The 18,289-nt window shown below is 37.3% G+C and overlaps 3 protein-coding genes and 1 pseudogene across 3 annotated transcripts; 1 reads left to right on the top strand and 3 right to left on the bottom strand.

Annotated features, from left to right (window-relative positions):
- Window positions 1-2,120: 2,120 nt before the first annotated feature.
- On the top strand, window positions 2,121-3,510 carry LOC125218570 (photosystem II reaction center Psb28 protein). Its single transcript, XM_048120257.1, has 2 exons — window positions 2,121-2,284; window positions 2,911-3,510. The coding sequence occupies exons 1-2, from the start codon at window positions 2,212-2,214 to the stop codon at window positions 3,366-3,368; spliced, it is 531 nt and encodes a 176-aa protein (XP_047976214.1). The 5' UTR covers window positions 2,121-2,211; the 3' UTR covers window positions 3,369-3,510.
- A 1,272-nt stretch (window positions 3,511-4,782) lies between these two features.
- On the bottom strand, window positions 4,783-7,066 carry LOC125219813 (xyloglucan galactosyltransferase MUR3). Its single transcript, XM_048121889.1, has 2 exons — window positions 6,902-7,066; window positions 4,783-6,772 (listed from the first exon to the last, which is right to left on the bottom strand). Exon 2 carries the CDS (start codon window positions 6,663-6,665, stop codon window positions 4,968-4,970), a length of 1,698 nt encoding a protein of 565 aa, XP_047977846.1. The 5' UTR covers window positions 6,666-6,772; window positions 6,902-7,066; the 3' UTR covers window positions 4,783-4,967.
- Window positions 7,067-8,577: 1,511 nt separating this feature from the next.
- On the bottom strand, window positions 8,578-9,126 carry LOC125220113. Its single transcript, XM_048122249.1, has one exon. The coding sequence runs from the start codon at window positions 9,104-9,106 to the stop codon at window positions 8,669-8,671; it is 438 nt and encodes a 145-aa protein (XP_047978206.1). The 5' UTR covers window positions 9,107-9,126; the 3' UTR covers window positions 8,578-8,668.
- Window positions 9,127-9,412: 286 nt separating this feature from the next.
- LOC125220899 lies at window positions 9,413-16,744 on the bottom strand (annotated as a pseudogene).
- Window positions 16,745-18,289: the final 1,545 nt, after the last annotated feature.

Below are 18,289 nucleotides of genomic sequence, written 5' to 3'. Positions count from 1 at the left end.
ATGGACTGGAGATGTGTAAGTGTGTGATTCCACATGTGGCACAACCGCACAAGTACGGTTCACATAATTTGGTAAATACTTTAGGTAATATTTGTATTAGACAGGTTCTTAGCAATACTTGGAAGCATTATATATGATTACGTGAAGTTATTTGCAAAGTTATGTTCCGTAGAATTTACTTATAATTTGATAAGAAGAAATGTGATAGGCCAAATAAGGCCTTTGTAGAAAATTATCTCGATTTATAAAATATGATGATATTTATGGGATTAAATCAAATGGAATTGCACTCAATAATGATAGATATAATGTTTTAGTAGAGAGCTTTATGGTTGTCTATCCTATCATAGTATCACTGCACATAATTCTAAGATCGGTTTATTTATTGCATTTTTACCACTCATCTAATACGCTAAAAAGGCAAATGATTCTATTATGGTTGAATAACCCTAAATGGAAAAATGACTACTAGGGTACGCTATTTGAATCTCACTTCCTGGTCATTTTAATAATTAATGCTTTAACATTTTAATAATTTCTCTTTTGAAATTCACCCATTATCTTTTGTGTGGTGAAAATACTATATATATAGAGAGAGACAGTTGAGAAGGTGAATAAATTTATGTAAATGGAAACTTTTGTTTGGGCTCTAAAGCACACATTTATTAAGCTATCTGATATGTGACTAAAAAATATACAACTTTTCAACTTGTAGTACTAAATTTCCCATAAATTATCGGTGAATTAAAGTTTGTGTAGTTTACGCTGATGATGTCGAAAATGCTGAATTTGTCGAAATGACTTGAAATTTGCACGGTAGTTTGAAATTTGCAGACTTAAAACATACACAACTTTTCAACTTGTAGTACTAAATTTCCCATAAATTATCGGTGAATTAAAGTTTGTGTAGTTTACGCTGATGATGTCGAAAATGCTGAATTTGTCGAAATGACTTGAAATTTGCACGGTGGTTTGAAATTTGCAGACTTAAAAAATACACAACTTTTCAACTTGTAGTACTAAATTTCCCATAAATTATCGGTGAATTAAAGTTTGTGTAGTTTACGCTGACGATGTCGAAAATGCTGAATTTGTCGAAATGACTTGAAATTTGCACGGTAACTTGAAATTTGTACGGTGGTTTGAAATTTGCATAGACTTAAAAAATACACAACTTTTCAACTTGTAGTACTATATTTCCCATAAATTATCGGTGAATTAAAGTTTGTGTAGTTTACGTTGATGATGTCGAACATGCTGAATTTGTCGAAATGACTTGAAATTTGCACGGTAACTTGAAATTTGCACGGTGGTTTGAAATTTGCATAGACTTAAAAAATACACAACTTTTCAACTTGTAGTACTATATTTCCCATAAATTATCGGTGAATTAAAGTTTGTGTAGTTTACGCTGATGATGTCGAACATGCTGAATTTGTCGAAATGACTTGAAATTTGCACGGTAACTTAAAATTTGCACGGTGGTTTAAAATTTGCATAGACTTAATGCAATATACTTCATCAAGTCTCTTTCTTCACCAAGTATATTTGCAGAAATTTCTCCATAAATGACTTGAAATTTGTACAGTGACTTAAAACGCCTTTGTAGGAGAGACCCCCCGCATGTGCAGCTTCAGCCTAGGGTTGAATTACACCCGCCCAACTATGAAGGGCCATTCCAAGTGGATATGGAACCACATAGATAGAGAAAAAAATAATTTTTGTATTCAAATCATAATAATCAGAGTCGCTGGATGAGTGCATCACCAAATTCAAATCCTAAGAAGAGCAAAAATTTTATCTCTTAATTTAGTTCAATTAATTTCATTACGAGACTTTATACACTTTGTACAATATTTTTATATGCACAGTATATTTTATCCATGTTAATTGTAAAACCATGATTTATGTATTAATGTTTTTTGAAAATGTCTTTTTCTTAAACCAATAGGTCGAATATAAATGATTTTTAGCATTCTAGCCCACACAGCCTCAGTAGATGGGCTCAGGCCCAATAAATGGGTAGCCCAGTCCATTTAAAACTATTTAAACAGTAACCTTGTAAAATCTGAAATGATAATTTTCGTCCAACCGTTTTGAAAAGGCTAAGAATGTTTTCATAGTGAATGGCTGTCCTCACTACACACCTCCACTCTCCTAGTCCTATATTATCATCTCCCTTTTCATATTTCTCTCTCTCTATCTCTCTCCATGGCAGCACTGCAGTCTCTGGCCTTCTCTTCTCCCATCTCTCATTGCGCCCACCACCCTCGCTGCATTCCAGGTATTCCTTTCATTGAAATTGATGTCTTAGTTACTTTTTCATTTATGTATCTTCAATTTTGAAACATAAATTCACCAACTCGAAATGTGAAGTGGGTTTTACTTATAATGTTTGTCTTTGGTGGCTGCTCTAAAATTTTAAGAATACTTAGTTGTTTGCAGTGCATTTTTTTATTAGTATTTAAGATTGTCAGAATAGAAGCAAGATTGTATTAGGAAGAAATTATTGATTTCTTGTTCAATTTAGGCTGATTGAACCCTGAGTCATTTATGATCTTTCTAGTGAATTTACAGAGAGTTAAACTTGTTTTGATAGTTTCATTCGTGAAGTAAAAAAGACCTTCTTCCTCCCCATTCGTTCACTTAACTTAAGGCTGCAAATTGTTCGTCTGTGTTTCTATGAAGCCTCTTTGTTTCCAAACAATGAGTTATTGATGAACAGGTTGCTAACTCCTACATAGGTTTTCTATTCAATCAATCAGATTTGGATGATAAAAATGTGATCTTGATGTATAGTTGATAGGAATAAGTTTCATGGAACTTGTTTCTGTACTGATTAATTAACAAATTCAAGTGTTCATATCACTAATCACTGTTTGTTTGTTTGTTATGTTTTCTTGTTAATAGCAACAACTCATTCTCGTGTAAGCTCATCGTTCAATGGCCAATCTTTACATCTATCAAACTCGAATTTCCCCAAACACAGCCAAATACACAGCACGCGCAGGTTCACTGTGATGATGGTGAAACCAACCATCCAATTCATACAGGGGACTAACGAGCAGACGATCCCAGACGTGAGGCTAACAAAGTCAAGGGACGGGACTAACGGCATGGCCATCTTCACGTTCACCGAGCCATCTGTTTTTGACTCATCCACCGTAGTTGGTGACATAACGGGCTTCTACATGATTGATGAGGAAGGAACAATTCAGTCAGTTGATGTGAATGCAAAGTTCGTGAACGGGAAGCCTGCTGGGATCGAAGCCAAGTATGTCATGCGCACTCCGCGAGAGTGGGACAGGTTCATGAGGTTTATGGAGAGGTATGCCGAAGCAAATGGATTGTCATTTGTGAAGAAATGAAGTGGTGAAAATCTTTTTCACTCTTCTGCTTTCAATTTTTTATTCTAGTTTCCATCTGTTGTTGAGTGAGAGAGATATTGAGAAGGTATATGTCATTTGATAAGATGTCCTCAAAGGTATGAAGGGTTTTGGTACTTGATTCCTTTGTCTGTTTTAAATCAGTTATTAGGTGGGAATTGATTGTTTGAACTACTTGAGCAAAGTGTGTAACACCTTGAGTTCTCAAACTGTATATTTTGAACTATAATAACCTGTCCTAACAGAGAATTAGTCTACCGTAAACTGTGCATTCTTTGGAGGAATGACTTTTTGTCAGTGTCTTGGTGACCATGTCACTCAAAGTGAGCTGTGAACCATGTCGAAGCATGCTGTTGACCGAGGCTCGACCCATGGACCACCTTCTCTCGCAGGGCTCAGCCCCAAGAAGGTGTGAGAATTAGTAGTTTCAACATCTCGAGCTAGGAAGGAGAGAGCCAAGCAGAAAATTCTTGTATGGCGAGGCCGTAGCCCATAGGAATACAAGTGGCGCAATGGAATCCTCCTCCGCCAAAACAGAGCTGTGGATGAAGGAGAGGTGCCAATGGAGCTTGGAGGCCAAGTACGAATGGGACAGCGCGTCAGACATCTAGGTGGAGCTGCATGATGTAGGTCTGCTTATCGTCGTGTGAATGAGAGAGGAGTAGTGCAGAAGAATAAGGTTTGATAATGAAATACTATTAAATAACCAAGTTTCAAATTTTCACAACCATCCCATTCGTGAATAAAATGACATCTCTTCGTGTGTATGATTTGGCCAAGCAGTAAAGAAGTTCGAGTCCTCAGTGGCTATATACTGCTCAAAACGACATTGTTTGATTAAAATAAGTATTTCAATCTTATTTCTTTCTTTTGTTTTATTTTCTTTTTACTATCCAACCATAATCAAAATTTGTGACTTCCGTTAAACTATTCTTCCAACCGGAGCAAGACGCAATGCGTTAATTAGAATTTACTAGTTAAAAATGAGGCTATTCTTACACGGAGTACAAAATAAAAATAAAATAACTGACGGATGATATTATTTTTTACATATAAAAAAAAAAAAAAAAGTACAGCCTAAATATAATAACAACCTATTACAAAAATATCAGACTATTACAAATTCAAATAAATTAAACATATTAATGGTGTCTGTACCATATTTTTCACAAATTGGGTGATATAAAAAACTTCATGAATTTCAATTATAAACTCACATTTTTTGACTGAAATTTTATATTAGTCCACATTTCTAACACTCCACATGAGAAAAATAATTATCTCACTCATAAGTCATAACAATGAAGAATAAAGACAATTAGGATAATACAAGGTGGTACCACTTGTCAGATCGAGTCATCTTTGGATAATTCACTGACATATAGTACTCCTAATATTATAAGCAGATTTATATGATCGCATAAGATAATCAAATTAATTGTATAACTGTTGATCTAGAAAGCTTTAGTATACATACCTCACCAGGAACCTCTACGCTCAACACAACAAGCTGAAAAATCCTGAATGTAGATTCAAATATTCTATAGTATATCCCATAACTCATCATTGTTTGGGATCGGTCTAGCCATCTTTTTTAGGCTTTGAAAAATATGGATCCCATTCATGAGGCCCTGCAGCTCGATCTTCACCCAGTAAATCATATTTCCAGCTAATCTCCTCTATGAAATCATCATCTCTACGCCCCTCAATTGTGTCCTTCCTCAGCTTTGTCACCTTGTCAATGACTGCGCTAACAGCCACGTCAAAGGCATCTCTAAACGTCTCCAGCTTCGAGCGAGGGTCAGCATATATCAGTTGTGGGATGAGATTTATAACTGCCTCTCTCATTTCCTTCACTCTCTCTGCAGAAATTTGACTTAGCCTTTGCTCTATGCTGACATTCTTACGAATGTCATCCTCTGGAAGGAACACAGAATATACCGAATAATTCTTTGGTAAATGCCAGGTGTACTGAATGTAGGCAGACCCTGGATGGGAAAACACGGGTATGCAACCAGCAAGCATGGAGTCGAACGCTGATCTTCTTGTGTATGAATCGCCTTGAGGTTGCATACAGAAAAGTGAGCTCTGAAACATCTGCATAATGCTACTCGGAGAATGACACTTACTTTCCCCAAAATCGCACTCCAACAATTTGCACACTGCCGAATTCTTGCATTGATCAATGATCTGTCCTCGGATTGATTTGGCATTCCCTGGACGGGGTGCTCCAGCGAAACAAAACAGATACTTCCTCTCAAGTTTCCTCATCCTATCCTGCCAAATGATCACATCAGCATCCTTAGCGGGATGGAAGTAGGTTGGATATGGAATTCCAAAATCATTTGCATTCCATGGACTTGATTCCACAACAAGCATAGACATGTTTTTGGACGATGGCAAGAACAAAAGCTTGTTACCCCAGTCTGACTCTTGGTCAGATAGTCGCCTGAAATCCCACGTTATCCTGCCAGCCACGAGAAAGTGATCCTTTCCTCCCATAATACTCCATTCAGGCGTTTTTGCAAGCCAATCAACCAAATCAAGAGACGCAGCATCCCTAGTTGATATGTTGTGCCCCCATAGATACCTAGCAATATCAAACCCAGCGTAGAAGGGCACAAAAATAGCAGCAGCAAGTGAAGAGTCATTCGTCAAGCACTCATACTGCTTCATCCGATTACTGAATATCACATCCACAGCAAACTGATTAGTCGCGTACCACCCAGTATTCGAGAAAACCCCCTCAACATTCTCCAGTGGAGGACCTAGACCAGCATTCGTGGTGAACTTACACATGTTGGTCCACAGACTAAGGCTCCTACACTCCTTAAGCATATCCTCATTGAACCTTGGAGGAAGATTATGAACATAAATATACCTCCCTCCACACGGATCGCTCTTATTCTCTACTGTCCTCAACGCCCTCACAAAAGAGTAGGTCGGCCTCTCCTCTTGAGGCCTATGAATAACATTGTTAGACTTCTCCTTATCCCCAGCTCGATCATTCGAAATGCCCATAGAACGACTAACTGGGGAGGGATACGTATCAACAGGCAGAGTGTTAACCGATTTAGCATTAATGGAAACGTGCTCTAATCGAGGAGAGCTATCAGCAATACTACCATTACCAATCACCATAAAATGAAAGCACAAGAGGCATAACCAAAAGAATGCTGATATTGCGGCTAACAAACAAAGCCGCGAATAATGCATTCTGCCATGCCCTTTCTCCATCAGATCAACCAACGGAACCTCAGCCGCCGAGCGGCGTCTCATCAAAAATCCGGCGACGACAAATTCACCTCACGAACTATAACACACGTCGTTGCGCAAAGCACTAAAAATCATATAAAAGGAAATCGAGATGCACCAGCACATAAACCCTAAAACAACAAGCTACAATTGAGATTCAGGATGCAAACTTGTACAGCAACAGAAATCGAAAAAATGCAGTCGGAATGAATTAAACAACAGGAAAAAGCGTAAACGAGCGGAAATTCAGCGGAACTAACCAGCAGAATAAGAATTGCAACGATTCAGCATGCGGTAATTTAGACGAGTAGAACAGAATCAGCTGATCTCACGCGGAAACTCATGAAGCTAAAAGGAAAAAAATATCAAATATCAAATATCAAAAATATCTTATTGTACAAACTAGGATTTTCTCTCAAAAATGTAAGCACAAAAAGGTTCAGAAAATGTAGAGAGAATTTGAGGAGAGAAAACGCAGTTAGTATTTATATTTCTATTCTCAGTAGCGAAAAGAGGTTATGGAAAGGAGGGAGGCGTATTGTAGCGAGGGAGAGCATGAGGCGTATTGTAGCGAGGGAGAGCAGGAGGCGTATGTTAGAGCCCCAAACGCCGTGGAAATCACCTTTGCGGTTGTCACACCGCCGCTGGACACGTGGATACATGCCAGCTCAATATAATATGGTGCATGAAATTCATGAAATTATTTAATTAGAATTAAATGAGATTTATATATTCTACGTAAATTGAAGACATTTACGAAACTATAATAAAATGCCGGTGGCTGCTAGCCTGATAGAAAAATTATAATAGGAGTACAATTTAGTTTTATCCTTACATTTGTATCTCCAATACATACATAGTTTATTTGGGTATTCTAGTATTTGTAGTGTGAATTTTATATTTGGTCTTATATTTCATAGTATTAACAAATATACTTATTGGATTTCCAATTATTGTGAGCTTCAAATTTCATTAAACAAGTATGTATATGAACTTTATTGGGATATCCTAATGCTTAAAATATAGTAGTAACATACTCGAGATAAATGTGAGCACAATGCATTTACAGCGTGTATCTACTTTACTATTTTGTGTAACAAAGATTTGATTTTGACTTTGACTACGAAATTGAATAATAATATAATATCCTTATTCTTAAAGAATAGTGAATCTGCGGCCGCAAAATGGATATTTAATTGAATTAAGTATGCTTAGATTTCCGCGACAAAAATACGATTAGATTGATTATTCATTAAAATAGTTATTTTCGGGATTTGGACACTAATTAATTAGATAGAATAAAACCGGGTTGCGTATCGGTTTTTGACCTATTAAAAATGGTTAAAAACTTATAATCTACTATTCCGCAGTACTTGATTTGAGTTCACTAATTAATTACTCCACTTGACATTAAGACAAACCTCAAAATCATGGAAACACAATTTAAAACAAAATTAATAAAATAAAAGAGATATAAAAACAAAAAATATTAGAAGACATTAGAAAAAATATAACTCATCTTGTGAAAAACATATAAAAACTAGATAATTAATTTTGGTTCATTGACGGACGTAGGTATAAAAAAGAAAATTATAAAGTAGTTAGTAAATAATTAGTCAAAAGACCATAATTGATTTAGTTTCAACCAAGTAGTACATTGGACAACAAAAAGTGGTATGGTACATATTTTATTTCAGCAAAAAAGTTGATTCCGTCGCTTTGGCGGTCCCCATACTCCTGCATTATACTACATATTTTGTTGATTAAGTTTCAGTTTGCTTTATACGTTTATTGTTCCACTCTAGGAGTATTAAAATTGGTATTGATAGTTTTAACTTGCATGAATTTATTATTTATTTATCCATCTAAAATTATAACGAAAATGAACAAATCAAAGTTTTTTTACTTAACTTATAGAATTAATGACAACAATTAATAATTTTCAGAGGCATTTGCATCATAATAACCATATAAAACAAAACAAATAATACTAAGATATTTGGCATTATAACATTTGTACGACATAATCAAGCTAAAAAATAAGCTAAGATTGAGAGAATGAGCGTTCCAAACGCAAGCAATAATACCAAACGTGTAGTAGAATCAGTTGCCTTATTCTTGGTCACAAGGCGAATCCCTCTATCCAAATCCAATCCTTCCAAAGACAAGCTAACTCCAGGGTCCCCCATTCTCACATCACTGCCCAACAACAGAGAGTTGTTGATGCCTTGCACATCATTATTTATGTATATATTTATGCTGCAGCTTCCCCGAGCCTCGCCGCCCTCATCATCCCCACCACCGGCTATCATCGACGCACCCACATTCCGGCCACTCAGCCTCACGTTTTCGAAGGCGCCGCGGATGATGGCTGGAGGGAAATGGTGGCTCATGGCTGCAGAGGACCTGAACCTGTTCTCTTTTTTGGGGGAGAAGTTTTTCATGGCTAGAAGTTTCTTGATCATATATAGAGATAGGTGTTTATGCATAGAGTTTTATATATAATGAGGGTGAAACAAGGAAAGTAGATATTCCAGTGGAATGACTTAATAAGCACTCAATCAAACTTTTGGGTTGAGGATATGCTTTACTCCTACCAAAAGCATTATAAGTTTGCTCCTAGCAAAATGTATAAATCACTAATCAAGTAGTTTAAGGGGTTTCTTTGATCATATTTTCCCTTTCAGTAAACAAGTTTATCCTTATTGTTTAGGGAGAATTTTCTTTTACTCTTTTTCTACCTTCAATGAGGCCAAAATGCTGAAATAGGATGACCACAATTCCCTTCCCAACACTTCACTAGTGAAAATACTAAAGTTTATTCACTTCATAAAGAAAATAAAACCTAGCTCTAAGTACAACTCTTTCAGTTGGTCATCACTATCAACCTCATCCTACCAAAACTTATTCTATTGTACACTTTCTGCCTCTGAAGGCGATACTCACACGGTCACACCCAACAATGGCATGGTTCTCGTTGGAGTTGGGCTACAATCCAGATGGTCGGTCACCTGTCACCGGCTCTTCAGCCTGATGGATCATCAGTAGCAGCTGGAAGTGAAGGAGAGCAGGTGGAGTGGGGAATGCGTGCTCATAGATAGAACAGAGCCTCAAACTGAGGACTGGTATCAGAAATCCGGAACACCACTGGACCGTGATGAGTACTCCGACACCAGCTTTAGGAACATGGACGATTTGTCCTCTAACAGTCGTGCTGGAGTATCATACTCTGCAACCCGACCTGCAAAACGTACATACAAATATCCAGAGGGATTAGTGTAGCTCCATGCGTGTTCTGCTAGCAATCCCATTGAAGGGGTAGGATTCAGTTTAGATAACTGCAAGATTAGTAGCCCAAATATGAGATTGCAAACACAACATCTAGCCTTTCATCTAGATTGCAATGCATAGGAAAATATAATGGGCCTTGAATGTGAAGAAAATAATGAAACTGGGCAGATGCATGCGCTTAGTGACATGAGCTATTGGCGGAGTAAGAGATAAGAGAAACTCCATGAAAGTACAAGCAGGACCTGAACTATTCACAATCATAATTCATAACAGGTGCAGAAAGAAGAGGTTCGCACCAACGTATATTAGAAATTTAGGCTAAGCTTTTTTTGGTTTGACATATTCTCTCAAAATAAAAACCAAAGACAAATTTCCATTTCATCCACTATGATATTCTTAATTTCATACACATGAAATTATTACTATCGAACTCCTTCAGAAAAGACCATTTGTATGACTCTCACAAGGTAACGCGTGATAAGTCTAGTATAAGTGAAAATCTGAAAGGGTATAGAAGCGCACCATCACTGAGGACCAAAACCATGTCGCTGTCAATCACAGTTGGGATACGATGAGCAATTGTGCATACAGTGCAGTCCTTAAATTCTGATCTTATTATCTTTTGGATGAGGTTATCCGTCGCAGAGTCAACCGAGGCCGTTGCCTCATCAAGAACCAAAATTTTCGCCTGTTTAAGTAAAGCTCGACCAAGTGATACCAGCTGTCGCTGGCCCACACTCCAGTTATCTCCATTTTCTATAACTGTGAACATCAGATACAACAAATCACTTCTTGTTGCTCAAAACTACGTAGGTTGGGCTCATTTGCCACTTAAGAAGCTTGATTCAAGTTAACTACTAGGATAGTTGCGTACCAGGTGTATCAAGCTTTTGCTCTTTTTGACGAACGACATCACCTAGCTGTGATTTATCAAGTGCCTGTCGCAATTGATGTATGGAATGAAATCATGAAAATTTTCAAGAATTGGCAACAAAACACCAAACATTGAACAAAATTCGTTAAAGGACTGGTTTTTTATATCATCTTAAGAAATCAACATTCAGCATTTGTGTCCAAATGGCTACCTGCCAAACATCTTGATCCGGATGCTCCCCAAGTGGGTCTAGATTGTCTCTGATAGTTCCTTCAAACAATGTTGGATCCTGGGGAATGATGCTCAGCCTGTTCCGCAGGTCGTGAAGACCAATTTTTGAAATATCAATATTATCAATAATTATTCTACCCCCGGCCGGCTCAATCAACCTAAACAGAGCCTGGATCATGGTCGATTTACCACTTCCAGTACGCCCAACAATTCCAATTTTCTTTCCACCTGGAAATATGCAGGAGACACCATGGAGCACGACAGGAAGACTCTCCTTGTAACGAACCTGTAGAGGACAAGATAGTCAGATAGGACTCTTTAAGTTCATCTCACTCCCAGCTTTACTTAACTCTATCACTGCTTGAGCGCAATCGGCTTATAGCATGCTAAAGACTCCATAAGTACATTACGTGGAAATTTGGGCATATTTCAAATTTACAATGATCAAGCTGGTCCGACTAGAATGCAACACTATGTACAAAGTTTTAAGACAGAAAAGGATGGATAGGTTTGCCTCCTTGGATAGGATATTTATGCTTACACTTGACATCTAAAAATAAATAAACAGGAAGGTAAACAGAACAAAAAATATAGCATACCTTTAAATCAATTAGTTCAATTGTGCCATTTTCAGGCCATGAAGATGGAGGTCGCGAGTCTTCAATAACTGCTGGTGCTTCGCTAGGTATATGGCAGTATTGATGAATCCTTTCTATGGATATGATTTTGTTTTCAAGCTTGCAAAAGCTAAGAATCCAACGTGATAAGCGGTTATTCATATTGAGGCCATATGTCACTGCAAGGCCAGCCATACCTGACGAAGATTTTACAATTAGAATACTAATAAAGTGACCTGTTGTCCAGCATCTTCTTCATTATTTTCTCAAAGAATGTAATTAACAGCTCATATACAATAAGTCACAGTTAGCTCAGCATATCTGTTATGTAGATTCTAGATAGACGTCCTTTTTTATCTAATGCTTACAAACAAAATAACTTTATTCATGTATGAAGTTTTTCATGATCATCACAGTAACATATACATAGACAGAAGCCATCATCCCTTTTGTCCAAAGTTCACATATGACAAGAAAGTGTACGCTTTCTCCTCATTGAGGTAAAAGTAAAAGGTTATAGAAAGTCTCAACTAGATAAAGACTAGAAATAATTAACACTTTTGGCATGAAAGAAGAGTGATTTACTTACTTGGATCTATACTTCCAGCAGGTAAGCTCACAAGCAAGACTATGCAAAAAGCAAACACAAATGTGGACAACAATTCCATGCGCAAACAAAGCCATTCTATGGCTGCAACACTGCAAAAGAATGGACGAGCAAAGCAATCGAGAAGATAAAGATTCCTCTTCATGAATCTCTTTTCTTGCCCAAACCCTCTGATTGTAGCTGCTCCAGCAATAGATTCAGCAAAAAGATGAATTATTGGAGACTTCTGGATACTAACTATGCGGACTAGTTCTCTGGATGAAGCCATGTAATATTTCTGCACATGTAAAAGAAAAACGAACCACATCTTATTTCTCAATAAATCTTGAAAAGGACAATTATTTACACGTCATAATAACGATATAACAGAATTGAACAAGTGCATGCTAATGAGATTCAAAATACTCATCATCAAAGTCATTCGAATAAAACCATGCAACACAAGACAAATGATAAATCATAATACATATAGTTCATCGTGATGGATTCAAATATATAAGCCACAATATAATGCAAACATGCTGATCATGCTTTATGTGGCTATTTTGGGCATATATTTTAAGTACATTTATGGCCATCCATGCATAAAGCCATAAACCAAAGATGATTATCTTGTTGGTGCAGACAGGTACATGCATTTACTTAGTTTACAACATCTGAACCACCAATTTACATAGAGGGAAGAATTTTCTTGCCATAATTACTCACCTGCATCCACACGCAAGCAATTGCCATTGGGATTACAAGAAGCAAAACTTCCCAGGTCACTTGTGTCATTACACCAATAATGCCAAGAAGTTGAATGGTTGTTGAAGCAAAGCCACCAAGTCTGAATGGAATATCAAGATCAACAACACTTTGATCAATTGACACCTGGTAATCACAGAAGATCATAAGAGGTGAACAAATGTTGAGAATTTTGGATGTAAAAACAGAACGACAGGGCATGAAAACCCATACCCAAAGCCCAACGTCAAGAATAGAAAAGGAAGAAGGGAATGGAACATGGCTTACACGATTCAGTATTCGTCCAGATGGAGTAGAGTCAAAGAAAGACATTGGCGCCCTAAATACTGTTCTGAGCATTTTCAGAAATAATTTTTGTGCAGCTGCAAGACCAAATGTAGCGACAAGAACAGCCCTGATAAATATGAACCAGGAGCTTCCAAAGGCAAGTGCCATATAAACACCAATAAGCATCATGCTACTGGTTTTAGGTTCGTCCCCAACAGTCTGTGGATTTGCCCAAGCCATCCACCAACTACTAGCTATTTGAAGGACCTGAAACATTGTTTGGGCAAGAATAATCAATGGAATCAATAAACCCTTATATGCAGCTGTCATATATGACAAATACACTTTCATGCTGACTCTTCCGCGCTCCCGCTCCTCATCCTGCACAAGCTGCTTTTTCCTTGAACGTTTAGCTTTCTTTTTCTCTTTAATTGCTTTCTTTTCTGATGAGGATACTCCTTCTTGGACTTCCTTTGCCAAACCAGTAATACTATTACTAGCTAAATTGGAATTTTCAACTGTGAGGAGAGACTTAAGATGATCATTTTCATCAGATTCTTCAGAAACTAGGTTGCAAAAATCCATCGCCTCAATTGCTTCATGATGAGCCTCCACCAATGTACTAAAATCTGTTCCTGCTTGCAAGAGTTCATCATATATTCCAGCTTGAATAATCTGACCTTCTTTCATAACCTACACAATAAGGTAGAAGGGATGCTGAAAGAACAGAAAGGCAATATGAATGTCTAACAACTATATATAATTCGTCTGAATCATTTATCTCCCAAGAAAGGAAGCTCGACTTCCCAGAACCAACCACACCACAGACAGCCACACGCATTCCCTTCTCTACCTTGACATGTATGTTGGAAAGGGTTGGAGTAGGCGAACACTGATCCCAACAGAAGTCCCCATTTGTTATTTCTATGGCCACATTTGAAATGCCTCTGGGCAAGGTAGTGATTGCATCTTCTGGAAGCTCTTCCTCCTGCAGAAATGCAGAGATCCGATCAAGGGAGACTTTAGTCTGTGCCATCATGGATACCAAGTCAGGAAAATTTCTAAGTGGTTCTTGCAGGATCCGGAAAGTAGCCAGAGCAGAAAGAACACTGCCAGCTGTAAGCTGACCACCTAACAAAATGCAAGTCCCGAATGTAATAGCTGAAACAAATATAGGAGAGCTCCAGAATATAAATGTGATGAAAGCCTGAGAGTAAAGAGCTTTCCGCAGATACTTGAACTCCACATTCCGCATTTCTTCCAGAATCAAGCGGTACCTATCCTCCCAAGCCTGAGACTTCAGAATTCTCATGTTCCTGAGGCATTCTGAAGTCTTCCTCATCCTATCATCCTTGGCGGCCATCAACTTGTCTTGATAGCTTTCCTGAATCCTTGCCACTGGAACTGTTGCAATAATGGATACAACAGTGGCAATGAGAGTGGCAAGTGAAGCAATTCCAACGTTCTTGTACAGAATTGCAAGAGCAAGGATAATCTGGAGAGGAAGCATCCATATATCATGCAGATACCAAGAAAAATCCCCTACTCTCTGAACATCCACGGCCATATAGTTGACAATCTCTCCACTAGTGTGATTTTGCCTAGCTGAGCTTGAAAGCTTGAGGCCTTTCCTGTATACCATTGCTGTGAGAGCTGACCTAACATGCATACCCATAATATCAACCCCAAGATACCACTGTCGGCTTGTTATAGTCTCCAACAACTTTGCAGTGAACAAAATTCCAGCAAGAACATAACCCTCATTCGGATAAGTCCCCTTTCCACATAGGTAGTCCACAAAGTAGCTTATCATATATGGTCCGACATATGAAACCAAAGTGTTCAGCCCCGCAAATATTGCATTGCGCCAAGCTTCTTTCCAGAAAGACTTGAGGATAGCCCAAGCTAGAGACGGGGTTTTCTGAGGATCCTTGGCTTTCAGTTTCTCCCAATTTGAGTTCAATATCTTGTAATTGGTCTTGGAGCGGTCTTTTGGTGCAAGCAATGGAATATCCTTAAGCTCCAGTGGCCTTTTTGCTCCAATTGAAAGAAGTGGGTCCAGCCATGAAAGAGAGATCAAACTGAAAAGCCCAGCTTCACTGTAAGGAGTAACCTTAAGACACCCTGCTTCTTCTTCAAGCAGCAATGGCTCTTGAAGATCAGAGTTCCTACAGACTTGGATACCAGTAACACCCCCGAACGCAACAAAACAGATAAAAGCAAGAGCTGGGGTAACAATAATGTTCGCTAAAACATGAGAATCCAAGTGGCCTGATCCTTCTTTAAGAAATCCTTTACCATCATCATACAACATACACAGAGAAATAATAAAAGATGCAATCCACCAAACTCTCAACAACAGTGAATATTTCTCAGCAGCCTTGTATTTACAGTAAAGAACTGAAAAGCTCAGCACAAACCAAGCTAAACTTAGAGCTGCAGGCAGCAATAGCACAGTCCAACCAGAATTTCCACTCGCCTCCCGTATCAGACCAATTCCATCATACCCTAATACGAATATGTAAACCAACAAAACATAAAAGCAACACACCACCGAAGCTTTGTAGCTTTTGCCAATCACAATGTTATGAGCTTCCTCAACATCTGCAACTCCATTCTGCCTAACATCCCCATCACTCCCAACCAAGTCCTCCTTCCACAGACGAGCCCTGCCAAAACACAAGGCAATATACCTCGCAGACACAATCAACACGAACACAAGAACCAGTGCCAAATTGAAGCAAAATGAGGCCAATTCCAACAAGGACAGCTCCCCAAAGGCAAGCGCCACACCATTTGAAGCTCCAGCAATAGTCGTTTCAGCAGCCAATAAAAGATTGATACCCATAATAATCACCAATATTCAAACCAAGAACGCCAACACTATGAATGAAGTCCAGTGGCAACGTTAAAACGGGCGAGGGATCTAATAGTGCGAAAGGGCATTTCACCATCTGGCAATATAATGCGCAACGAATTGACAAGTCACAGACGCAGACAAAAACAATCTGCACACGGAAACAAATACATCTTTTTCATCAAAGCCAAATACAGAAAAACAGAGCAGACAAAAGGGGAAAAAAACAATCACACTAAAACTCCTCTCTCTCTTTCCTGTCAAATCACTTCTAACTTTTTGTACCTTGCCTCTATATTGCATACAAAAGTGAAAAAGGTGGGGAGAGAATTGAATCTGAAACATGTCATTCTAGGAAACATCGGAAGTGACCTGCGCTTGTCTTCACTCGCCAGCCTCCGGTGATCGCCGAGCTGATTTCTGCAAAATCGAGTACAAATACTCCACTGCAAATGATGAGGGAGGCAGCACCACCAAGCCACTGCTGCAGGAAGTAGGATTTTGCAATAGAGACGGTGGTATGCAAATCAGCAAATGTGTGTGTGAGAGAGACAGAAACAGAATGAGGTGAGAGATTGAAGATCTACGTGTATACAACTACATGATCTCATCATTTCACAGACTAGTATACCTAAAATAAATCTACTTTCATTTTCAAAAATTATTAAATACAAATTTCTTTTCCTACTAATCATATAAATTTAATCATCTATTCATATCACCTCAAGGCTCAATGTAAGCAGATAGGAGTTTTATATAAGTATTTATTTTATGGAATAGTATATAATAGAGTGTGAGTATAATTAATTTATAAATTGTAGGAATTATTTATTATTTATAGTAAAAATAAAATAAATTTTTTATTGGCAGATGGATCTAAATGATAAAACTCAAATTCTAATACCGGACTGGTGGAGTATTAACATCGTGTTGCTCCCAAAAATTTTAATATTTTAATTAAATGCTGGATAAAGTATTAATTTTATGAATGAATGTTTTGATGAGCTGAATTGACAATTGTGTTAGTGCCGTGTGACAGCATAACTCTGACAAAAATTGGTGATGAGATATGTATTCAGGGGAAAAATCAATTTTACACCATTATGTATAGACAGGTGGCTGGATAAGGATCTCCTCGTCCACTTTTCTTACTTTACTCCTCATTCATTCTTTATTCACCTTTTACAATAAGTGATGATAGATTATTTTATTATATTGTGAGGAATGAAGTAGAAAAAATAGATGAGGAGATTCTTATTTGGCTGAGGTTGGGTTGAGTTGGGTTGGATAATTGGGTTGAATTGAGCCAAAATATAAAGAAGGCTACTAAACTTATTAGAGAGATAAAGAGAGTTAGGTCCATATACTAATATATCATGTGATTTATTTACTTTTGACACTATGTGCATATCCATCTAACTTATTATGATTTGGTATATCCACCAAATCATTATTAAACTGGGATAGTCGGTCGGTTTTAAACTAAAATTTATTATAGTGAGCACATGATTTTTTTTGTTAATTAATTCAATTTCACCGAAAGAATTGGTTCAAATTAAAGTAATTGTAGCATGGTTATGCTTGGTTTCATAAGAATAGTAGTATGGAGTACTATACAAATTTTTATTGGACAAAGTTTCACAAAAAGATCACTGTGGAATTGAAAAGATATATTCAGAAAAATTATGAAGTTATGTTCAATATCGTAACTTTTTAAAATGACTATAATTATTTTGTAATTTTGACATTTTGTTTAATTGTCCAATTTATTAGTATTTGGAGAGAATTATATATGACTCGGAAGCTAAAATCCATTATTTTTTTATAAATTTGTATAAAAGTATGACTTACAAAAGTCACTCATATAATTCCTTTCTAATCTAAATTAATTGGACAAGTGTGAAAAATGTTAAATTTCTGATATAGTTAACTATACTTGAAAGTTACGAAAAATGTAACTTGGACCAAATAAGATTGGGATGTATTATATACACTATATTAACTATAGTCTACGTATCATTTTATAAAATAGACCCCCAAATTCATTAACAATATTTCCATTACATTTTTCCTAACTTTCCTATTTTACCAATTACGCAACTAAACCCGTGTTATGTATAATTTTATCTATTTTTATACATGGAAGTAGTCTATAAA

Source organism: Salvia hispanica, chromosome 4 (assembly GCF_023119035.1).
Source record: "Salvia hispanica cultivar TCC Black 2014 chromosome 4, UniMelb_Shisp_WGS_1.0, whole genome shotgun sequence".
Taxonomy (NCBI): Eukaryota; Viridiplantae; Streptophyta; class Magnoliopsida; order Lamiales; family Lamiaceae; genus Salvia; species Salvia hispanica.
This window is presented reverse-complemented; position numbering and strand designations above follow the sequence as displayed.